The sequence below is a fragment of the Schistocerca serialis genome, chromosome 12 (genome assembly GCF_023864345.2).
Source record: "Schistocerca serialis cubense isolate TAMUIC-IGC-003099 chromosome 12, iqSchSeri2.2, whole genome shotgun sequence".
Classification (NCBI taxonomy): domain Eukaryota; kingdom Metazoa; phylum Arthropoda; class Insecta; order Orthoptera; family Acrididae; genus Schistocerca; species Schistocerca serialis.
In genome coordinates this window covers 35183825-35210318 of record NC_064649.1, presented here as the reverse complement: position 1 = coordinate 35210318, position 26494 = coordinate 35183825, and the positions used below count along the sequence as shown (strand labels likewise).

Below are 26494 nucleotides of genomic sequence, written 5' to 3'. Positions count from 1 at the left end.
CGTCCACACTGTCGCGGCATGCTACCAGTGTTAAAGACTGCGATGGAGCTCCGTATGCCACGGCAAACTGGCTGACACTGACGGCGGCGGTGCACAAATGCTGCGCAGCTAGCGCCATTCGACGGCCAACACCGCGGTTCCTGGTGTGTCCGCTGTGCCGTGCGTGTGATCATTGCTTGTACAGCCCTCTCGCAGTGTCCGGAGCAAGTATGGTGGGTCTGACACACCGGTGTCAATGTGTTCTTTTTTCCATTTCCAGGAGTGTATAATTGTTTACATACCCACTGACAGTGTGTATGTGTGCAAAGTTACATTGTCATCTGAGCACATCTTCTGGGCACTGCACATTTTTGTTAAAAAACAAACACTGTCCGAACAGGCCTAGAAGGCCACCTTTCCTCCTCAACCTTTATGTGTCACCAGATGCCAGTATGGAGGGGCATGAAGTCAGCACACCACTCTCCCGGCCATTGTCACTTTTTGTGACCGGTATCACCACTTCTCTGTCGGACAGCTCCTCAATTGGCCTCATGAAGACTGAGTACACCCCGCTTGCTGACAGCACTCAGCAGATGTTGGCAGTGATTCACCAGAATGCTAGCTGAGCCTGTGCTCAATTTTGGTGATCAGACACAGCAAGGCCATTAGAATTTGCTATAGAAAAGTGGTGTCAAACAGATTTGCAGAGCATATTGCACTCCAGTCTCCACATGTTTACCAAACACAAGTGCTGATCTGCAGTTACGAGTTCGTGCTGGCTTCTTGCATCGTTCCCTTTAGCTTCTGAGTCATTGCAACAGTTGCATATGGTCACAGTGGTACCTTATACTTTGACAGTTTTATGACAGTGAAAACCAGGTACTGTAAAAATGACAATATATCGTGATTGCAGACATAAACTTGCTAAGTGAGATGAGTGACAGTTATTTTTCTATGGCTGAAGCTATCAGCTGAATGTGTCCAAAGCTGCAGGTAATTTTTTCATTCAGCATGTCACTTGCATTTTTGCAAATAAATTTTGTAGGAAAAGTTTCAGTAATCAAACTTGAATCTAATTTAAGAAACAAGATAAGAAGTCTCCAATTTTTGTGTCTGTGTGTCACAGAAAGTTTCCTTTTCAATAACTTTTAGGCACCAACAACTTTTAGAATACACTATATATTGAATAAACTATATATTGAAACACACTACCCATATAATATACATTCAAATAACACAAACTGATTGGTGTGAGATTTTTGGGGAACATTTAAGCGTATATCGAAAGGATAGGCAGATCGGAAATGCAGATGGTGAATTTATTACAGTATACAAAAAACTCAAACCTACTGAAATAGAAATTGAAGCTGTATGTGAGATTGTTTGGGCAAGTTTCAGTATCTGGGGTGGGAATAATACAATAACTGGTTCCTTCTATCACCTGATATAACCAATAACTTTAGAAAAAACCTCAGTTCACTTGTACATAAGTTCCTCAATCAAATTATAACCATCAGTGGAGATCCAACAGTTAATTGGGAAGATTACAGTTTTGTTAGCGGTATGTCACAAGACATCCTGTGAAACAGTACTAAATGCCTTCTCTGAAAACTACTTTGAACATATAGTTAGAAACCCCATTCATGATGGAAATATATTGGATCTAATGGCAACAAATAGACTTGACCTCTTTAAGTATGTCCATGATGTAACTGATATCACTGACTATGACACAGTTGTGGCAGCAATGATTTCCAGTGCACAAACGACAAATAAAACAAGCAGAAAGATATGTATGACAAGTAAGCAATATACTAAATTGGTAGTATCATATCTCAGTGAGGAACTTGAAACTTTCAGTACAGGGCAGGAGCATGTAAGGGGACTCTGGCTCAAGTTTAAAAGAATAGTTGAGCACATGCTGGATATATTTGTACCCAGTAAAACAGTTGATAATGGGAGGAAGCCTCCATAGTATACAGTCACTGCAAAGAATTTCTAAAGAAACAGAGATTATTGCATAATAGGTGTAAAACAAAATGTAGGGCTATAAATAGAAAGATTTTGAGTGAAATGCATTTGGCTGTCAAGAGAGCAGGAATCCTGGTCATACATAAAGGCTGTTGAGTGACACAAAAGTTAGTTTGCAGTCCCTAGCAAATGAACCAGGAACTGAAATTGAGGGCAGCAAAGCAAAACCTCAAATGCTTAACTCTATCTTCAAACGTTCCTTTTTGCAGGAAAACCCAGGAGAATTGCCCCCAATTTAATCCCTGTACCACTGAAAAGATTAATGAAATAAGTATTAGTGTCTGTGGTGTTGTTAAAATTGAACAAAGCCCAATGGAATCCCTTCAGATTTTATACTGAAATTGCAGGTGAGTTAGCACCTCTTCTGACTATAATCTGTTGTAGATCCCTCAGACAAAAAACTGTGGCCAGGAGTTGGAAACTCATCCACAAGAAGGGTAGTAGAAGTGATCCACAAAACTACCGTCCAATATCCTCGACATCAATTTGTTGTAGAACGTTAGAAAATATTTTGAGGTCAAACATAATGGGGTATCTTGAGTAAAATGACCTCCTCAGTGCCAACCAACATGGATTTCAAAAACATCGATCATGTGAAACCCAACTCGCACTCTTCACACGTGACATACTCAAAGCTTTGGATCTAGGCAATCTGGTAGATGCAGTATTTCTTGATTTCTGAAGACCGTTTGATTCAGTACCACATCTATGCTTATTGTCAAAAGTATGATCACAAAGGTTGTCAAATGAAATTCATTACTGGATTGAGGACTTTTTGGCAGGGAGCACACAGCATATTATCTTGGATGGAGAGTCATCGTCAGAAGTAGAAGTAACTTCAAGTGTGCCCCAGGGAAGTGTATTGGAACCCTTTATGCTCATGTTGTATATTAATGAGCCTGCAGACAATATTAATAGTAAAGCCAGGTTTTCTGCAAATGATACATGTATCTGTAATGAAGTACTATCTGGAAGAAGCTGCATAAATATTCAGTCTGACCTTGATAGGATTTCAAATTGGTGCAGAGACTAGCAACTTTCTTTAAATGTTCAGAAATGTAAAATTTTGCTCTTCACAAAACGAAGAAACATTGTATCCTACGACTATAATATCAACAAGTCACTGTTGGAATGGAGAACTCATACAAGTACCAAGGTGTATCACTTTGTGGGGATATGAAATGGAATGATAACATAGGTTCAGTTGTGGGTAAAGCAGGTGGTAGACTTCAGTTTACTGTTGGAATACTGGATAAGTGCAATCAGACTAAAAATGAAACTGCTTACAAATCACTTGTGCGACCAGTCGTAGAATATTACTCAAGTGTGTGGGACCCATTCTAGATAGGATTAATAGGGGATATTGAACATGTACAGAGAAGGACAGGATGAATGGTTACAGGTTTGTTTATCCATTGGAGAGTGTCAGAGATGCCAAATAAACTAAGCTGGAAGACATTTGAAGAGTCTATCCCAAGAAAGTCTACTAACAAAGATTCATGAACCAGTTTTAAATGATTACTCTAGGGATAAACTACAACCTCTGCATATCTCTCACACAGAGATTGTGAGGATAAGGTTATAACTATTACTGCATGTACAGAGACATGCAAACAATCATTTTTCCCACACTCCATACGTGAATGGAATGGGAAAAAACTCTAATAGCTGGTACAATGGCATGTACCTTATGCCATGCACTTCACAGTGGGCTGTAGAGTATAGATGTAGATATAGATGTAGAAACTTAACTTGTTGGTTGTTATTAAGTAAAGCTGCCATCAGTTTGAGGGTTGATTTGAACACCACAGTAGTTTACTAGGCATGGTCCTGTTGGATGTTTTATGCCACTGTCTTACTCTGGTCTCTGAACTGACTTATACACCCGGTTATAGGGGGTCCTACAGTTTAAAAATGAATCTGAATCATGATTCAACTGAACATTTCTCATATTAACAAAGATTTTTCTTCTTCTTGTTGTTGTTCAATATTATTGCTATTGATGGCTCTTGGTCTCCTCAACAATCTGCTTCTGAACATCTCTGTTGTCTTCTTTTCTGTTCCATCATTAGATATCCATTTTGGGAAGATCAGTCAGCCCATTGTCTAGCCATCTAGCTCTTTTTTCAGCCCTTCTTTCTGATGGGACATAATCTTCCTTTCATCATTTGAGGACCTAAAGTACACCATCGTCAGTGTTCAGATTGTAGCATGTATACATGTTCCTGACATCTGTTGATCTTACAGTGAACCAGCTTTATTAATACTGTATCACTGCACTCTGTATCTGAACATTTATAAGAAGCTGCCTCAGAGATTTCTCTGATATTCACTTCCTTAAGGACCAAAGCACATAGCCTCTTTGCTGTAGGAATGCTCACTGGCTACACTGATGGCCATTTCTTCATAAAAGCTCCACCATAACCTCACATTCTTTGGTTTCAGCATTCCACTCTGTAAAATGGATGCTGAAGATTTCAGAAATTTTCAGTGTGGTACCAACCTCACTACCAAACTGAAAGTAGATGTCTGTGGTAACAGTGTACCTTTCAGAAATTTTACAATGATTAAATTTTCAACAGGCTGCCTTAAACTGTTGCTTAAGGTAACATATTGTCAATATGAGTCATGAGAGGCAACCATTTTCTTCAAGTCACATCAAAGGTGACCACGATTTCTCCACAGCTTGTAGATGCTTCGCAATTTCTAGTGCCCAGATGTGTAGAGGGAAGGCAAATCTCAACCTGTTTGTATTCTCTGTATGTGAAGTTACTATATTCATCAACGAACAATTTTGTGTACATTTTTTTAAATGGTAGTCCATTGCTTATTTTTTTCTCCAAACTACATATTTGTTAAGAAAAATGACTTGTCCTATATCATGTGTACTTTGTACAATATGTGATCCACAGGATAAATAAATAAATAAATAAAAAAGACTTGACAAAAGAACAAGATCAAACTTGAAACACTTAACCTTAGCAAAACTATTAGATTTAAAGTAAACAGACAGTTTTATATGAATCTCAAAACATTGGATGTGCTTAACCCTTGAGCAAACACACCAATTTTCAAAACATGAATTGGTGCCCAAAGTACTTCGTACATGCATAAATAATAGCTGCCTTTCTGATACCAAGGTGAACATGTAAGAGCAAAATCATAGTTTTATATTAATTTAATCAAATAATTCTTGTTAAAAGTACAGTTTAATTAAACAATACTGAAATAAACTTTCATTATGTCACTCTGTTGCCATGAGCAGGTATTACCCCATAGTAACAACCTACTCGCAGCATTAAACAAGGACACTACATCAAATCACAGCCCAACTGCTTATTCAATTACTTATAGACAACTGCCTCATTGTGGATTGTGCTGCTAGCTCATAATGTGGGCCTTTTCTTGCATGGATCATAATTATTTTCTCACCTCACTAGCTATTTGTTTTATGTACTGATGCTAATTTTGACAAATGACAACACAATGTATCACTATGTTAACTGAAGGGATAATGAAGGAATAGGTACAGGCTCACCATTTTGAAACAACAATGGAATGGTGCAAAACAATTTTATTCATGTTTGGCGCACTTTATACAGAGGCACACCCACTCAAAAGTTGATGATAACGAGGAGCATGAAGTGCTGTGATAGACCATAATTGTGTTTGTGGTGCATTTAGTATCTGTTCTTCATGTTCTGATCCCAGATTCACATTGATTACAAACTACACAACAATCAAAAAGACACTATCCCAATTAGCTGGATCATCATTAATAATAATTATCCCAAATATTAATTAATACTTCAGAAAATAAAGTAGGTATGCAATTTTTTATAGGAGGTTGGACATATTGATACTTGGTTAAAAAAAAAAAAAAAAAAAAGACAAACCTGTGAGACAGGTGCTTTGCCTACAAATTTGATTTTCACAAACATCTATTTTTCTCAAAACTTTGTATCTGTGCTTTGTGCCATTATGGTTCTGAGTACCACATTTTTTTGGGCATCTTATCATCTCCCATCCTCTCCTTATGTCCTAACCAGTGTATTCTTTGATATTTAATAAATTTTATTCTGTCGTTCCTTGCATAAGATGTTGTATTTCATGATCATTTAAGCTGTTGCACTTCATGATCATTTATTACTTTCCAACCCTTTCCTTATTTTACAGGCCCACAAATTGCTTGCAGTACTTTATTTATTTCATCCTTTCTCTAATACATTGTCTCATAGTGTTATCACTAGTTAAAAGTACACCTAGATAATGGAAACAGTGACAGCTTTAAAACATTTGTTAGACGCCTTCAAGTGATGTGATTGGTGTTCTAACCTTGTTTACACTAGGTCCAATGTTTACTCCTTCTACTGTTAGCATTTCATACATTTCTTTAGGGTGTTTCCATCTCTTGCCAACTGCAGTGTCATATAAATATGCATGTATTTGACTGGATTTCATCATTATCGTACCTCTCTTGCCTATTTTTTGTATCAGACTATGCTGTGCTATGTGGAGCAGGACTGCAGAGAAACTGTCACCTTGTTTCAGTCCATATGTAAAGTTAAAGCTCTTGATCATTAACCCTTACTTACACCTTTGTTTCCTTCATTGTTAACTAAACTAACCTTCTTAGGTTGTCACAGATGGACAATTATTTTAGTGTTTTATAGAATCTGGTCTGTTAACACCACCAGTAAGTTATTCAAAATTGAGAAAAAGGAAATGCATATCTTAACAAACATTGCCAGGTGGGAAAGTTGTGGTGTCATCCAGAGATCACGGTGCCATACCAAAGTCAACAGCTCCAATCAGTATCACAGATAGACAAAATTAGTGAGGGCTCACTGCAGTCCACAATAACCAGTGGGAGACACTCCAGAAGACATCTCTCCCTCTCAGCATAGCAGCGCCTTCACACTGAGGTCAATATAATGACTAGCATGCAAGAGCTCTGCCTCAGTTCATGACCTCAGCTACAACAGTCAGTACCATCATGTAGGACAGTGACAGTTGATAAAGTTTCTGATGAAATGTACTTTCATAAATGTCACATTTTGTACTGCTACAGAACAGCTTAATAACTAGTGAATCAAGTGATGCCTCCATAGTCAAGGACAGCCGTAACTTATCAAGCAATCCTGTGGGAGAGAACTGTGTTAAAGTTGAGCAAATCTTTCATTTATTTATGTCATGAAGTGAACTAATATTTCATGTGTTCTAGTTTGATGAGCCTTCACACAGAGCAGTCAAAGAACCTACAGTTATGGCCAATTAAAAGTAGTTTTGGCTAGTCACAACAAAAGTAGTGGTAAGTGGTGGGTTAAAATTGTAGGAATTATCAAGGATCAAACCTAGTATCTTTGGATTTGTAGTCTGTCACTTCACCATACAGCCACCAAGAGGAATGGATATGTGAGTGAGAGGCTCAAAAATGTTTTAAATATTTTTTTTTCTTTCCGTATCTTGTTCCATAGGCCCATACTCAGGAGTCAGTCTCTATGGTCACAGAAGAAGTCAGCACATAAAAATAACATCAGAAAAGTTAATAATAAATGAAGGAAAATTTACATAAATCATACACAGACAGCAAGCTACTGAGCATATGTTAGCATATTTGACAACAAAACACAGGAAATTGATTAATTTTTGCTACAAACTACCCAGCAGAACAGAAGGACTGAGCCATGAGGTCAACTTTCAGTTTACACTCAAAACTGAAAGAATCACTGTTAAGATTTTTTAATTCTTGAGGTAGCTTTTTGAAAATGGTTCCAGTTGAAAACTGTATGTCTTTCTGAACAAAAGAGCCAAGGTGGTGTGATCCAAATACAGATTGGATTTCTACCTAGTATTAACTGAGTGAAAGTTGCTAATTCATGAGAATAAGCTCACATTGTTAACAAAAAGAAAAATTGGATGATTTAATCAAGAGTAAGAGCTTCACAAATTGACCAAGCCAGTAATGTGTTGATCCACATCTGGCACTTATGCAAGTAATTATTCAGCTTGGAATTGATTGAGAGAGTTGTCAAATGTCTTCCTGAGGGATATTATACCAAATTCTGTCCAATTGATGAATCAGATCATCAAAAACCCAACCTGGCTGGAGGATCCTACCCTTAATGCTGGAGCTCAGTTGGGGAGTGATCTGGTGACCTTTCTGACCAATGTAGGGTTTGGCAAACATAAAGAAAAGCAATAGAAACTTTTGCCTTTTACTGGTGGCCATTATCCTGCTAAATCATAAGCCCAGGATGGCTTCCCACGAAGGGCTACAAAACAGGGCATAGAATATCATCAGAGGACCACTGTGCTTTAAGGTTGCCATGAGTGACAAACAAAGGGGCGCTGCTGCTATAAAATAAAATGGCACACCAGACCATCACTTGTGACTGTTAGTCAGCATGGAGGGTGACAGCCAGGTTAGTATCCCACCATGGTCCTGGGCATCTCCAGACACATCTTCACCAGTCATCAGATCACAGTTCAAAATGGAACTCATCATTGAAAACAATTCTACATCCGTCAATGAGATCCCAGGCTGAATACATATCTGGAGATGGCTCAGGAAGGGGGGGGGGGGGGGGTGTACCAAACTGAGTGTCACATGTTGTACAGACCGACAACCGGCAGACATGGTCTGGGGTGCCATTTGTTTTCATAGTATGGCCCCTTTGTTTGTCATCTGCAGCATGCTTACAGCACAGCGGTAAATTGCCTATATTTTATTCCAAGCCGAATAACTGCTTGCATAGGGGATAGAGGTGGACCAATGCATTATTGACTTACTAAATTTGTGGAGCTCTTTTCCTTGAATAAGTCATCTAATTTTTCTGAAACTGTAATCATTTGTTTGTCTGCACATTTACATCACATCTACTGATTTGTGCCCCATTCAGATAATTCCTTCATGGTGTGTCTTTTCTTTTATCGTAGAGTGTATATATTGTGAGGCTGTTGTCAGAATTGCCAGACTCCTGAACAGGGGCTACCAAGAGTTTCATGTACTTACACCATATATTGCTATAACTGGTTATTTCTGATCCAACAAATCCTTTATAAATGGGAAGAGTTATCCCAGAATATCGTGCTATATGTCATTAGCAAGTGAAACTAAGCAAAGTAGACTAATTTTTTTAGTTCTGTATTGCAGATACTGTCCTAATTGTAAGTACAGCAGCACTCAGTTTTTGAAGAAAATCTTCAATATAGTCTTTCCATCTCAGCTAAACTTTTGTCTGGACACCTAGAAATTTGAATTGTTCAGACTCACTAATCATATACTCATTATCTGTAATCAAAATGTCAGTTAGAAACTGTAAAAACTGAGTCTCACTTTGACTTAGGATAAATTTATTTTCTACAAACAATGAAATTATCTCTTGAATTGCATTATTTGATAAATTGCCTAAGTTGCACTTAACAAATAGAAATATTTTAGAATCACCTTTCATATTAGAGGGCATATCGATTATATATACAGTATATATAAGAAACAGTAGTAGCCCCAGCACTAACCCCTAAGCACTTCCACTTGAACATGCTCCTATCACAAGCTACCTCATGTTCAGTACAGGTACATTGCTACATCACAATGCAAGAAAAACTTGTAATTAATCACTCATTGTGTCACAGAGAGTTTTGTGTGAAAGTTTGCACCATTAATCTGTGCTGTTATTTTCAAGGCACTGTAATGCATGTAAGCGAGTACAGCAGAGAAAGGTGTTCACAACTCCATTGGTTGATGAAGAGATTCCCTCCATTTCAATGAATCAGGTACGTATTAAATACTAATTGTACATACAGCAAGCATTGTGGGTTAAATACTTACTTTGGTCTTCCAGACATCCAGTATTTGGCAGAATTTTATCTGTTGTCACTTGAATATACAGAAATATTGAAAAAACTCTGAATATCTTGTGTTCACACCAATTATTATCTGCAGATAACAACTTACTTTTGTTATCCCATAAAAAAGACTTATTTTGTCATAGTTTCCTTTGTTAAAAAGTCTTCTTTCATTTTTACTTGCACAATATGAAATAGCAGTGTGTAATGACTGAACCAAAGTAGTTTAATGCTACCGCTAGTGTTAATTTCATCTCAAGTTGTTCTGTCATGATATATTTCCCATGTGTCTCATAAAACATAAGTAATCACAAGCAATTTTTGCATTCGAGAGAGGGTTATTTATAATATATTCCATACCCCATCTTGAAGAGGTAACAGAATTTGTTGTTGTTAGGCAATCAAGGGAAAACATCCTCTTCAGAAGTCATATAACAGTGCTTTCAGTAACCCACCATTATACTGTCAGATAGTCCTTCAGGCACTGAGGGAGTATGAGTGTGATGGCAGTGTTGATACTGGATTGTGAGTATCTGCTGGCTGAACCTCAAGGTTGGTCCATTGTATCTGTGCATGGTGCTGTTTTTGTCACTGTGGAATGATCTGGACCTGAGATCTTTCCATAACATCCACCTCAAGTTGACTGTCAAAATTTACACCCTTATTTCTGAACTGAGTTGCCAGAGCCATCCAACATAGATTTGCTGTGCCTAACCAAAAATCTCCAGTTTGGCACCTGCCAGCAATGTGTGAGGAGCAGTGGAAGGAGGTGCCAAGATAGCTGCACAGCCACTGACAGCAGCATCATAATGGATGTTGCTAGGTCAGTGTTGATGTATGTACCACGTTAGATGACTGATCATGACTGTTGAAAGCAGTCCTGTTCATTGTCAACAGCATTGTTGAAAGGAGGAAAAATATGTTTTTTAATGCAAAATGGAAATAATGAAAAAACTGCATTATTATCAAACCTTCAATCATATAGGGTATCAGGTGATATATCTGAGTGGATTGAGTCTTGCGGACGGTATTAATAGAAACCTCAGACTTTTCACAAAATACAGTTTGGATGAAGTTGTATAAATACTGAGTCAGATGAAAAGATTTCAAAGTGGTGCAATGCTGGTAGCTTGCTTTAAATGTTAAAAAATGTAAAATTGTGCATTTAATGAAAAAAAGCATAGTATCCTATGAAAATAAGTGAGTCAGAGTTGGAATCTGTGAACTCCTTGTACAAATACTTGGATGTAATATTTAGAGGAGGAACATGAAGTAGAATGATCACATAGGCTCAGTCGTGGATAAAGCAGGTAGCAGACTTCAGTTTACTGGCAGAATTCTGGGGAAATGCAGCCGGTCTACAAAGGAAATAGCTTACAAATCACTTGTACAACCCAAGCTAGAACATTGTTCAAATAAGACTTACAGGGGACATTGAATGTATACAGAGAAGGGGAGCACAAACAGTCAAAGATTTGTTTAATCCATGGGGAAGTATCACTTAGATGTAGAAAGAACTGAACTAGCAGACTTTTGGAGATAGACAGGAACCATTCCAAGGAAGTCTGCTAACAAAACCGCAAGAATGGCTTTAAATGATGACTCTAGGAATATACTGCAACCCCATACATATTGTTCCCATAGTGATTGTGAGAACAAGATTAGATCAATTACAGCACACATGGAGGCTTCCCATAGTGATTCTGAGAACAAGATTAGATCAATTACAGCATACATGGAGGCATTTAAACAATCATTTTTGCTGCACTCTGTACATGAAGTGAATCCAAGAAAGCCTTAATAACTGGTACAGTGCTATGTCCCATAGAAGGAAGTGAATTTTCACCTTCTATCGTTATTGGAGGAGGTAAGGGAGCTGATCTGATTTGTAAATAATGACCTTATGACATTGAAAGAACTCCACATCAGATAGCATTCAGTCTCTTAGGGTGACATGGGCATCCAATGTCATTGCCCTTACAATGTCTGGGAAACCACCAGTGTTGCGTTATTTCATTGTCAACCTGAAGATAAGGCAGATCGAAATCACTGAATAGAATTTCAAAACACAGTAGTTTTGTTTAAACTCTGATAAGTGAGGACTCAGGCACTGTCAGTAAAACTGAAATGTTGTTGACACAAAATTTTAATCATTTTATGGTAGCTACAAAAGTTCAGATCTTAAGTCACCAACATGGAGAAAATTACCATGTTGTTTTTGAAGTAATCTTTATAAGTAAGTTCTCATTCTCTGATGAACTTCCTGGTCATCAAGTGCTGCTGAATGAACAAAACCAGCATTCAAACTCAACTGTAATGTTTTTCCTTTTTTGTTTTAACAATAGGGCTGATTTTTATCATATTTTGTCTTGTGACATGATAAATAGCCATTTTTACATTTAGCATGGCCCTAGGTGGATTTTTTTTGGTCTGAATCTTCATCTGTGTCTTATAACTATTTAAGGATGTTCAATTGTTCCTGTACTGCCTACCTTGGAGAAAACTTCTCTCCCACTGGACTGCTTGCTGTGAACTGCAGCCAATCTGTGGTGGACATTTGGTCTATGTCAAACAGTGCCTTCCACACAGATAATTCCTGTACTCCTCTATGCAACACACTGTGTTCTAATGCAGTTCTTTGTGGTGTAGCTCTGTGCCCTTGTGACTAGCAGGCCTCTGTGCTACTACTACTACTGCATCATTGCTTCTACACTGATATGTTACACACTCCACATCATCACGAAATTAGCTGGTATACCCTCTTCAGCCTCCATTTCTCTCTTTCACTTGTTGCTCTATATTTTATTATCTGGCTCAACTATTTAATGGTTCTGTCACATGTTTTCAAAGTAACATAATCTGAGTTTTGCAACTTTTCACTGAAATACAGTTACAACATTACTTAGAGGACAAAATCAGTGGTGGTAACGAACATTGCAATGCATGTCATTGAGGCCATGCAGCGCACAAACTCACCAGCTACAGTGTTTATTTGTCACATTGCTGTCCTGTGAACCTGCTGCCTCCCCTTTGAGCCATCAGCTACCTGTTCCCATCCCCTCCTCACGATTCCCACCTCTATGTCCCTCTACCCACCTCGCCAGGTACAAAGCCTCAACCATTCCACCCAAACTGCCGTCCTGGCACTGTGTGTTCAGCTGGCAGCATGTAGTTTAACAGGTGTGTGTGTGTGTGTGTGTGTGTGTGTGTGTGTGTGTGTGTGTGTGTGTATGTGTTTGTGTACAAAAGCCAACATAGTATTCTTTCTTATTTATATGCCTGTCAACAACTCAGCACTTCCATTATTTGTTAAGTTGTCTCCTTTCCTCCTAAAGTATCTACTTTCGCCAGCTGTGGTCATATAAAAACACTAGCAAACCTGCCTGTTCTTCATGATTGTATATGCTTTAGAATTCATTCTAATCCCCTTCTCCTGCCCTCTCCCTGTCCATCTCCTGCTCGCCCTGCCTTTGTCCATTTCTTCCTGCCCTCTCCTCCCCCCCTTTCTCTGTCCATCAGTTCCTCTCTCTTTCTCTCTCTCTCTCTCATCTCTATCTCCACCCCCTCCTCTCTCTCTGTCCATCTCCTCTTTCTCGCACTCTATGTCCATTTCCTCTAACCACTCCCCCCCCCCCCCCCTCACTCTCTGTCCATATCCTCTTCCCCCCACTCTGACTCCAAGTCTTATTTATTGCTATTGCAAACAAAACCTTGATTGGGAACTGAAGCTGCTTAAAATGAATGGGTAAATCAGTTGGTATGCGAGAGAGGCATCTTCACCTGTTGGATCTATGGGGATTGTAGCTTCAACAACAGTTTTTTGCATAGTTGTAATTTGCAAATGGATAGGATCACAATTTTTCAAATGATTTGGATTCCATAGAAGTATTCTAATCGTAAGCCAATTAGTCGTAAATACAAACTTCCTGTTTCCTGTTAAAACTGACTGTGAGAAAGAAAACTTAGACAAGCATTTTCACAGCACAGTATTTTCTTTCTCACAGTTTCTTTTAACTGATAGTCTATACATTGTTGTTTAAAAAAACATCTAGCCTATCTCTGTCTGAATTTTTATCAGAGTAGCATGAAAAAATTTGATGTAAGATAGTCAAGAACTTTTCGAGTTATTTGGTAGCAATCCTGAATTCTGAACATCATCTTGGCTTTGTATAGTAGCACACGCGCGCGCGCGCGCGCGCGCGCGCGCACACGCACACACACACACACACACACACACACACACACACATACACACACACACACACACACACACAAACCATAAATATTAAAGAAATATGTAGCCTATGTCAATCTGAAAGATATTAGAGTAGCATGTAAAAATTTGCAGTAAATCAGTCAAAAACTTCTTGAGACTTTTGCTAACAATGTTATAGATATATACCTGTGTCCATCCCAAGGTTTATTCGAATGTTGGGTAAAAATTTGAAGTAAATCAGTCAACAACTTCTTGAGACTTTTGGTAATGATGTTAAACAATGACTTCTCTCTATACAGTAAGTATAGATAGATGTGCATATTTATATGTTTTATATATATTTAAAAATATATACACCTATACCTGTCCAAATTTTTATTAGAACATTGTGTGAAAATACGAAGTAAATTGGCCAAAAACTTTTTTGGTAACAACATTAAACAATGACTTGTCTTTATATAGTAATATAGCTATCCCTTCTGTGCGTTTTCATAATGGTTGGGAATACTGTATAACCAATATTCTTACTAATTATCCCAACATACTGCAATGGTGAAAGGTATCTTTTGAGTGAATTTATATGAAAATGTGCATAGTTTCATTTTCATGATGATTGCCATGTAGTGTCACAGAAGTAGCCAGATTGCTAAAATAATGAGATACTAAATGAAGAAATGAAAAGATGAAAAAAGTTATCAATATGGTCACATGCTATGAATTAAACATTTCTTTTGATTCAGAAGTGACTGAAACTAAAATTTGGACCATTGCATGCTGTTGAAAATGAGGAGTTTATTTTTAGTACAATTATTCACACTACTGTGCTGCATTTAAGAAAAGTACTAAAGAAAGTGAGTGAACCATCAATTTCCATAAAGGCATGCAGGAATGAATTCATATTTTCTGAAAGACACAGCAAAAACAGTTTCTCAGATCTTGCTTGATAAGATTTTTGTGGAAGAAATGTGTCCAAATACAAGCAAACACTATTGTCATAAAAGAAACAAAAGAAAAAACATCTATGATGCTTTTAGGTATTAAAGTAATACTTCTAATATATGGATTTCTTTGAGTAAAGTCTATTATCCAGCTGTGTGTAAAAATGTTACTATAAGGAAATTCTGTTCCTTAGGAGTTGTGCTTTTCTGTTCCTTGGGAGTTGTGCTTGTGACATGAAATTCTCATCAGAAGGCACTAGAATTCTGTTCAGCTTACATTCTGTCAAATTCAGAAATATTTGTATTGGTAATGCTGAGCAGTACAGCGTTGAGTGGTGCAATGCAGAGTATCTTTGTTGTTTTCTTCATCTTCTTCTTTTCATTTAACATGTGTTTGTTACATTGCAATTGTTTTACTTCAGATTGTTAGGAGATCTCTTCCTCTGTTCACAGGTACAGTACAGAGTTGTTAGATGGAGGAATACAGAGTACCGAGTAGGAACCAGTGTGTACCTTCAGCCAGGGTCCTTCAAATTAAGAAATCTGTTCACTACTTTCTATGATAAACCAGAAAAGAGGAAAGTACGTTAACAAACTTTATTACAGATTGTTACTAAAGGTTTGGAGTCCATTTGTCATTTTATAGTGTTATGTACTAAGAACTCTGTGTGACAAAACTAGTTCATCAATAATGACAGTCATAAACCTTGATTATCTACATTCATCAGTGTGTTACAGTATAATTTTCTGAAAATTTTGTACAGACTGTAAAAGGCTGTTTTCTTGAACAGTTTTTATTGACACTAGTCATGTTGCACAGAATAAGCACGCAAATGATAAGACAGGGTTCAAACAAGGTTATCTTAATGCTATTACAATACTATTGGCCAAAATAAGGTCTTGGTGAGTCCAGGTAAACAGCCAATAATTTATGCCACAGAATGAGCTGGTGTATCTGTCATATCAGTCACTTGAAGCAGTTTCAAGTTTGAGATAGCAGGTTTGGGTTACTCTTTTTAAACCTTCTTGGCATGATGTCTGTCCAGGGAGTGTGTCAATCAGTCATGGTGTTGCCCATGGTATATGACACAACTTATGACCAATATCTTTAGAGAGCTGTAAAAGATTGTGTTATGCATTTATTTCAGAGGAAGAGATGGTTATAGAGCAGACCAAAACTGTTTTCAGGAAATAAAAAACAGTTAAAAGAATAATGAAACTTGCCAGCAGTAGGAAAGAAAGTAACATTTTTTTAAAGGAAATAAAACACTTCCATCCCTGCTTTTGTACATTGGAAGCAGTTATGCATGTCAAATTCAGTATTCAGTGTCAGTATTCAGTTTATTCACCATTGACCACTTACAGCGGAATAGGTCTGAACATTAAATATACAATTAACAACAACTTTACAGTAAAGTTTTTACAATTTAATTCCTTTTCTTTTAGGAATATTCTTATATACTAATGTCAATGCTTATTTCAAAATATTCTGTTATCTTATAAAATGGGTGTTTGAGAAGCCAGTCATAAACCTTACGTTTGAAAATATTATTGGTCAGTGACCGAGCAGATGCTGGAAGTTTATTGAAGAGTTTTAAACTCATTATTTTGTGTGAGTTTGCAGTCTTTGTGAGCCTGTGTCTTGGTATGTCAAAGTCCAGTTTGCCTCTGGTGTTGTGGGGATGTATGTTCTCTCTGGTCTTGAACTCATTTAAGTTGCTTTTGACATAAAGCAGGGCTGTGTAGATGTATAGATTCACCACAGTTAATATTATGTGCTTGATAAAGAGGGGATGGCAGTGTTCCTTGGGCTTAGCTTTGCTTATTATTCTGATTACTTTTTTTTGAATTTTCAGAATTTCACTGACAAAACAAGAATGTCCCCATAACAATATGCCGTAGGAAATGTGTGACTGAAAGAGGCCAAAATATACCACCTTTAGATACTCATCAGTGACTATATCTGTCAGTCTCCAGATGAGATAACACACTCTTGCTATTCTCTTGCAGATATGGCTAATGTGTTCCTCCCAGTTTAATTTTGAGTCAATGTGGAATCCTAATAATTTTATTGATTTGCTTTCAACAGCTGTAGTTAAACCCAGAATTAGCTCTTGTGTTTTATCAGGATTACACAGGAGTTCATTAGAAGAAAACCAATCCATTACTAGTTCTAGTTTTTCCTGTGTTACCTGATGCAGTTCTGTTGTGTCATGGTGTGTATTGAGCAACGTTGTATCATCTGCATAACACACAACTGAATTTGCTCCTACATGGTAAGGTAAGTCATTAATTGCAATGATAAACAGAAAAGGACCTAGGACCGAGCCCTGAGGCACTCCAGTCCGAACTTCCTTCAGTGAGGAGCATCTATTTTTAATTGATACATACTGTCTCTTGTTATTTAAGTATGATTCGATTACATCCAAAGATGGTTTGTGTATGCCATAAAATTCCAATTTTGCAAGTAGGGTGTTAGATGGTATGCAGTCGAAGGCTTTGCTAAGATCGCACAGTACGACTGACACTAGATCCTTATTTTCGAATGCAGTTAACACCTGATTAACAACTTCAGTGACAGCAGTAATGGTGTTTTTACCATGCTGATATGCAAATTGTCTGTTGGAGAGGAGATCATGCTTATCAAAATAGTTATTTAGTTGACTGTACATTACATATTCAAAAACTTTAGAGAAAATTGGGACAATAGAAACTGGTCGATAGTTTTGGGGCAGATGCTTATCTCCCTTTTTAAAGACCGGTATTACTTTAGTAGTTTTGAGTGCATCTGGGAAAACTCCAAATTCTAAACACATATTAAAAATAAAAGAAAGAGGTTGACAGATAAGGTGTATTATTTTTTTCATTAGATAATTAGAAAACCAATAACAGTCCATGCTTTTGGAGTTGGTGAACCTTGCCACAGCTTTCACAATATCCTCTGGGGTGACAACATTCCAGTGGAAAGTATACATACTATGGGGCACAGCACAAAGATGATCTAGTGCACAAGTGCCATTTTGCTTGATTTTGTTTTTCAGCTCACTCACTGAGGTTAGGAAGTAATTATTTACTTCTTCTGGGACCAGCATTGCATCTTGTGTATGGGTTTGTGAATTATATTGGTTGATGATATCCCATGCCGCTTTACATTTGTTGGGAGCACTTTCAATGTAATGTTCACATGCTTGTTTTTTGACCAAGGACAGTTTGTCTTTGTAGATTTTTTTACATTTTAGATAAGCTCTATAAGAAGTATTATCTAGCTCAGGTCCTTGTTTACAAGAATTTTTATATATTCTGTACAGTCTGAGCATCTCCTCCCTAGTGAGAGCTAGCTCATCTGTATACCATTTTAGCTGTTTGTTTTTCTGTTTATGTTTAGGGCTACTTTTGATTAATGGTGAGCAGGAGTACCATAACTCTATGAGTATTTCCAGGAATTTGTTAAACACCATTTCACCAGCACCCTTTCCAGGTTGTGTGTTGTATACAAAGTCCCAGTTAACATAAGATATTTTGTCAATAAATAAATTAATATATTCATCTTTCTGCCCTCTTACCCATGTGGCATTAGACTTGATTCTGACTGATTTGTCTGATTTAGTCAACTGATCACAGGAGAATGTTAAAATCAATGGTTCATGATCAGCTAGGGCTCCACTGGCAAGTCTGACGTCGTACATATCTCTAGAAAAATTTACTATAATATTATCTAAGCACGCCTTATCCTGTGTTGGTGTGTAATTTGTACATTGTAAATTTAGTGATCTTAAGATATTAAAAAACGTTCTAGTAACATGTTCATCACTGTTGGCCATTTCAATGTTGAAATCACCACAGATAATTAGCTTTATGTTAGATTTTAGTATTTTCCTCATAAGCAGCTCAAATCTTTCGAAAAATGTATTTACATCTCCTCCTGGTGATCTATATAAGCTAACAATTATGGTATTCTCTACGTTTAGTCTTATACAGCTAAATTCTCCATCTAGTTCTGCACAGTAAGAGCTAACATCAATTTTAGTAAACATTATACTATCTTTAACAAATATTAGGGCACCTCCATTCTTTCTTTCACTTCTACACATAATGTCTCCAACAGCATACCCCTGAGGAACAAAATATTGTACTTGATCGTCTGTCAGCCAATGTTCTGAGATACAAACAACATCAATGTTTTCAATACCGCACAAATGTTCTAATTGTAATACTTTGTTCCTAATGCAGTGAATGTTCGTTTGCATCACAGTAACAGATTTATCTTTATTGTTTATTGTCTGAGAACACTCTCTCATTCGAATGTCGCTTTTAGCACCTAGTTCAAGTACAGGAGGTTTATTACCCGCCGATTCACAGACTTTTATACTAAAAAATGACGTACATTCCAGGTATTACTCAAACCTCTACTTTCGTAGATCGTTTTATTCCATGTGAGTCTTTCTTTAATTATTTCATTGACACGATCGCACACAAACTTTCTCCCTTCATAGTTTAGGTGGCGCCCATGTCTGGTGTGAAGGTTATGCTTAAGTTTACTTATATCGACCACAGCACAATTTGCGTATTCAGAGCGCAGTTTCTTTATTTTAATATTCGTTCTTCGAATTTCTTTATTAACGCACGAACTATAGATTAGGTCGTGCCTATGAGGCACTGTAGCAACAACTGTATTCCTTGATTTTTTTTCTAGAAAGTTCTGAAGCACTTTTACGCAGACATCTGCTTCATTTTTCGCAACATCATTTGATCCCGTTATGCAAACGACAAAGTCATTTTCTTGCGTGGATTTTGTTTGAATGCAAGCGTCTAAAACGTGTTTAGTTCCCGCTCCAGGTTTAACAACACTGGTCACTGCTAAGTCTCGATTTATTTCTGGAAACATATTTGATAAATTCCTGCCATGGCTATCTGTTAGAAAAAGCACACTGTTCTTTTTACCTGTTGTTTCCCGTTTATCAACATTTTTCCCAGAGTGACCATTCGTTTTCAACGCATTGTCTTTTGAATGGTCTGGATAATTTACACTGTCTTTAACTCCATCACTGGACTGCAGAACACCGTATTTGTTTTTATCCGTAAATGTAACTGCTGTTGCAAAGTTCATTTTTATTTTTCCAGCTAAAGTCCTACCTTTGTGTCTCACTTCTGTCCACTCGGATGATTTGTGCCTTTCGTCAGGTGCCACTTCGGATGATTTGTTCTTCGACCGTAGTTCCCGATTTTCATTCTTGAGTGTGGTGATTTCGCTTCTTAAAGTGTTGACTAAGAATTGTAGACCTGAAACTCGTTCTCTTAAATTTGTTATTTCGACGTTACAATTCTCGCACACTCCCTTTTTTAGTACATAACTGTAACTTTTTCTCGTCTTAGGGTTATACACTTCTACACTCGCGGCCATATTGCCTCAGTAAATATTGTGTACTGATGAAAGAAAATTTATTTATCCAAAATGAAAGTCTTCATGATTATAATACCAGATCAGAGACATCTATTACTTATTGAGACACAACCTTGTGCAGAAAAAGTGTACATCTTGTAGCAAAATGGTGTTCAAGAGATTACGCAGACATATAAAATCTGTTTCTGAATGAAATGTCCTTATTCTTCTACTATTATTTTATTTGTTTAAAACTATATGTGGTCCTTACTTTGTTCAGTAGATTTTCTAGTCAGTAATCTAACAGAACTTACTGCATGAAAATATGTAACTCATCCATTTGTAATTCTACAAATAAGAAGTAAGTCTACAGTATATGTAAACAAAACCATTGCTCTATTGGTTCATTACATGACATCCAATTTATTATGAAAAATGTAATGAAATTCATTTGTAAAACCAAGCAGGGATGTATATAGGCTATATTAATTTCATTGTATTATTATAACTTCATTGTATTATTTTGTTTTGTACTTTTTTATGTATATATTGTTTCTGTCCCATTTCTTTGAAATGGCTTACATGTACCCTTGACAACATCCATACACTATTTATTGTCAATGGATGGATAAATAAAATAAATAAATAATAAAATAAATAAATATGTATGAAGATCTTCTACCCAGATTCTGTGGACAGTGCACTTAGTGGAAAAACAAATTAAAGTTGACGAATTAATAAATAACTATCTCTCGTTTTGTTTCTCTTCTGCACAGTAAATGATTATTTTTGCAACACAACAAATGAAAAATTGATATCACCATCTTCATGTAATACTGGTAGCTGTAGCATTAGGGAATGAAGATGAGTCCTTAAGATATGTTATGCTTCAAGAGATGTAAACAGAATAGGAAATGGCTGATCATAGAAAACTTTATTTTAATAACAGCCATCTGAGATTTGGTGTTATACTTAAGTGTGCTTGTTGATACTTCTCAGTCTTTTTATTATAATATTATTATTATTTTGAAGTTTCTTCTGACATTCTTATTTATTTCATGTTTAGCACTAAACACACTCATGTAAAATACTGTGGAACTGCCTTTTCTTCAGCTTACCCATGGTATTCTGTTCCTATCCAGTGCACAGCCTATAAAAATGTGTGTTTCTCTTTTCCTCTTCAGCTTATATCATTTTGTTCTCACAGCCAATGAAAGGACACAATTGCGAGAAATTGGATTTATGATCCACAGACCATGAGAATACCAAACTAACTTCTCATATTATCTTGATCTAGCTGTTTGTTGCTATCTGTTCTATTAAATTTGGTAATTTTAGTCATGTGTAAAAATTATTGTACATAGGATGGTAATTTTTATGTGAAGAAATTAAAATGTCTGCAATATGTGCAGCTGTTACATATATTTGTGTAAATGTTTGTGCCAGATATTCATGTTATTGCAGATAAGAGGTAATTTGTATTATCAGCACTTGACCAGTAATTGCAAAGACAGTGTGTCACAGAAAGTTATTAATATTTTCCGCACAACACTTTTCGAATCTGTTGTTAACAATTTATCTGTGGATTACCCTTGTATTTAAAAAAAATTATGGTAAATATTTCGAAAATAAGAAAACAAGAACATCTGTGTTGATGTATTTTCATAATAATCCAATAACTGTAAAATATCTGTAAGAATTTTCTTCTTCTACATAGTGATCTGTTGATTGGCAGTACTTCCTTTTGCATATAGAGAGACAATGTTGTTGCCATTGTGCATCAAAGGTCACATTTATACAAACAGAGTGGCAAATTGTAGAATTATTATAGAAGCTAACACGATAAATAAGAAGTAGGATGCCACGTCATATACCCTATTCAGTGTAATGTCAAGTAGAGACATATAATGAATCATACACATTAGCGTTAGTGTCCCTGAAGTAAAGCCATCATGTTTCATCATACCTGAGTACTTTTAGATAATCCTAGTTTTTCTGAAGTCTCTGCTCTCAGTTTAATTTGAACATGACAGATTAAAATTTTTCTGAACTAGGTTTCATAACCAGAGACCCGCCTTTTACTGCCATTGCACTTGTGAGAAAGCAATGCAGAAATTTTTTATTGATGGACCAGCAACCACTTTCTCCATGCCCGTCCAGTATAAAGTTGTCATTAATGTTCAACACAATGAGTACTCCCTGTGAGTATATGATTATAATCCAGGTTGTGGCATTGACATAAACATCGATTTGCAAATGAAGACCCTCTCTGCTCGTGAGTTCTTTGGACAAAAAGTTTGAGATGATTCAGTCTGTTTATGCGACTTGTTGTACATAAATGTGTAGATGCTTATACTTAAATATACATGTGTATCAAAATATAAAGTGGAAGTGTTTGATTTTGGGATAGTAGCCCATAACATTACCACAGTGGTGACCCGGCGTGGACTCTGATTCTATGGCATCAGGCTCTCCCGACATGGCTGGTGACCTAGGCCCCCAACATGTTTCAGCCTCCTTTAATGATATGGCACAAGTCACTCAGGCCCTTGGTCCCTCACTGGTGTCCAGCCCTAGCGACTCTCCCTTTAATGATTTCCCAGACCTGTTCAAGTGACCCTCCGTATGCAGGTTTTCCAACCCACACCACCCATACTGAGTCGACCTTCCTACTATCACATTTCATGCCTCAGTTCTTCCACAGCACGTGGAAGACGTCTCACTGGTAGTAGATAACTGCCACGTCCTCATCCACCTGATGGACTCAAACCCATTGTCATCAGGTGAGCACTTGGAAGTCAAGCTACTACAGTGTTTCAGCCTCCCTCAACACTGTGACCCTGCCCTCCCACACGCCTTCATCTCTCCACTTGGCGAGATTCGAATCATCTCTCTGCACTTTGGTTCTTCTCCACACTTCAGCCCAACGGCTTTCTCTCAAGCCGGCTGTCACCTCACCCAACTGTGCCATCTGCAGAACTTTGTGATGGACCTACCACTTCATGTGCCACCACCAACTTCGTTGTTGCACAATGTGGAGGTACCAATGGTCTAGCCCCGAGACCCCAGGGCAGATGCTACTCCCTAGGATTAATCACAAGTACACCATACTGCGGGGGGGGGGGGGGGGGGGGGGGGGGGGGGGGGGGAGGGCTGTGTGGCATTGATATAAACATTGACCTGCAATGTGGACTCTCTCTCCTCCTCGGAAGTTCTTTGGACAAAAAGTTTGAGATGATTCAGTCTGCTTATGCGACATGTTGTATATACACATGTAGATGCCTGTGCTGAAATATACATCTGTATTGAAATATAAAATGAAGTGTTTGATTTCAGGATAATAACCCATCATATTCCCAAAAGGTCATGATATATCAGTTCTATTTAGTCAAGTATCTGACTTTAGAAAGCGCATAGCATTCACTTAGCCTATAGCCTACTAAAAGTTAAAGTATGCAGTGAAATTTGTAGTCAGAAGTTAAACTATCATCCTGACTCAGAGAAAGGGCATTGCACAGACTCTCGAGGCTAGTAGGTGCCATATTTGACTTTGTATTTCCATATTTGACTCTTTTGTGAAACTGACTTGTATTGCAGCCTGCAATCAAAACATCAGGATGTTCTGTATACAATAAAGGGTTTACTTTTTTGTGCACTTAAAGGCAACTTCTTTTGATTACCTGCAGACTGGTCTGTGATAGAAGTAGTGTTTGTAGAGTTCAAGGATATATTGAAGCTATTCAAAGCCCATAACAATATGGCTGAGTAACACTATATCAAATAACAGCTAAACTCTGCTGTGCCTTTACACAGGATGGCCAGAAACAGTCTAAAAACCTGGTAAGTGTGTTGCACGGTAGATTGTCCCGAGCATTGAAGTTAGCCGACCAGGCCATTTTGTGCACAAATTCAAGTGTCCCACCAAATTAAATTAGTGTGGGTTGTTTTCATGGTGTAGATTATGGCACATGAGACAGCTCAGCCTTTGGCTCGGGTTCAGTCCTTAATGCTGTCCCACGTCCAGTTTTTGTATCGCTCTCTACTGTGGTTTTAGGAAACCAATTGGAGAACACATTTCATGACACCATCTCTGGTGTGCAGCTCAAATTTGCATGCACAATGGCCTAATTAGCTAATATCAATGTTAATTAACTTGGAAACAGTGCAAGATATCAATTTTTTCCTTGACAATTATTTCTCAGCACAACCTACCCTGCAACACTCTTACAAGCTTTTCAGACTGTTTCTGACAAGCCTGTATGTTTGTAAAGAATTTACAAAAGAACTACTGCCACTTGCTCTGATATCCTGAAAGTGAATTATGTTTTCATTGGGATTCATTTCATACTGTTGTAGACTACTTTAAATCCATGTTTTTCACTTTTAGTGAGAAAGTGAATAATTTTAAATGTATTTTACAATATCCATTTCTATTTGTTGAAGGTAAATGAAGATATTTACACAGAGTTTTATCGAAAGATGGAAGATGGCATTAAGGGTTCCCATGAAGACACACCTGAGCCATTCTGTATTGGCCTTATTACGTGCATATTTGTAGAAAATAGTGAGAACTGTGCAAAGGATATTAAATTAAGAGTAAAAATGTTTTACAGGCCAGAAAATGTAATGAATGAAATAGAAGATGTCTTAAAAGCAGATCTTAACAAGTTGTATTGGAGTGACAATGGTTAGTAATTCATATTTTTGTTAGAGTTTCACATTGTATTGTGATAACAAACAATGTAGAAAAGGAATTCAGTGTTGCATGTTTGTTCCTCCCTCCTTTTATCTGAGATTCCTCCAATATCTGTTGTTTATAACAATTATATCTTTTTTACTTTGCTCTGTTACTTTGTTTTAAGACATAGACCCTGACTGTAATACGGACTCCTCATGCTTTAGCCTTACTGCTGATAACTATACTAGATCACATTTGGTATTCCAAATATACTTATGTATCTTTGATTCCTGAAGTTCTGCAGTTTGCTGGCTATAAATAGAGGTAGTAACAGAAGGAATCTAACCTGATGCTGCCTGTCTTAGAGGCCCCTAAGTAGTGCTCTTCACTTCACTGATGAAACAAAGCTGTAAATGTCTTTGTGGCTATTAGATTGTTTCTACTCAATAATACACAGAACTCATCAATTTTAGTTTCACTGATTAACGATTTTATCCATCTTTAGCATACTTCATTAAGGTGATGACCAGTTAATGAGATATACACTGATGAACCAAACCATTATTGATTGACGACTCCATGGAATGCTGTGTGCACAACAACCATGTATGTTCAATTAAAAGAAAAGTCAGTATTGGCTGTAATATTGATGGTTTATCGATAGCAAAATTGATTTTCAATCACATATTGATCATCTTCAGTGCTGTGGTGTACAAATTAAACTCATAGGCACTGGTATCAAGTTATTATCATTAACCAAAACTGAGAAACAATCACAAATAATAAACTCATAGGCACTGGTATCAAGTTATCAGTAACCAAAACTGAGAAACAATCACAAATAATTATTTGTCATTGTTTTTCAGTTTTGGTTACTGATAATGACTTGATACCAGTGCCTATGAGTTTAATTTGTACATCACAGCACAGAAGATGATCACTATGTGATTGAAAATCGATTTTGCTATCAATAAACCATCAATATTACAGCCAATGCTGACCTTCCTTTTAATTTTTAATCCAAAACATTATGACTACTGCCCACTGTGAGGTTGAATGCCTCCTGGTGGTGTTGCAGGCATGTGACACAGTAAGGAAAGAATGTAAATGAAAGGCAGACAAATGGGCAGTCTTTATAGTGAAGGTGCAGGACACAAATGCTGAAATCCACTGATATTAGTGGTTTTGACAAAAGCCACATTGTTATAATGCTTTGGCTGGAAATGAGAATCTTTGAAATGGCAAAGATGGTTGCCTGTCAGTGGAAAAATGGAAATGAGCCTTTGGCCCCTTCAGGGGCAGGTCCAGCCGCCTTGGTACAGGTCTTATTACATTCGACACCACATTGGATGACCTGCGCACCAGATGGGGATGAAATGGTGATGAAGACAACACAACACCCAGTCCCCGAGCAGAGAAAA

At 37.2% G+C, this 26494-nt stretch overlaps 1 protein-coding gene across 1 annotated transcript in view; it reads left to right on the top strand.

Moving 5' to 3' along the window:
- Nucleotides 1-6735: 6735 nt before the first annotated feature.
- Nucleotides 6736-26494, top strand: part of LOC126428393 (DNA (cytosine-5)-methyltransferase 1-like) — a 93830-nt gene continuing 74071 nt past the window's right edge. Inside the window, exons 1-4 of the mRNA XM_050090317.1 lie at nt 6736-6761; nt 9699-9789; nt 15469-15597; nt 24839-25082. Of these exons, the coding sequence (XP_049946274.1) occupies nt 6736-6761; nt 9699-9789; nt 15469-15597; nt 24839-25082 (490 nt within the window). The remainder of the gene's footprint in view (nt 6762-9698; nt 9790-15468; nt 15598-24838; nt 25083-26494) is intronic.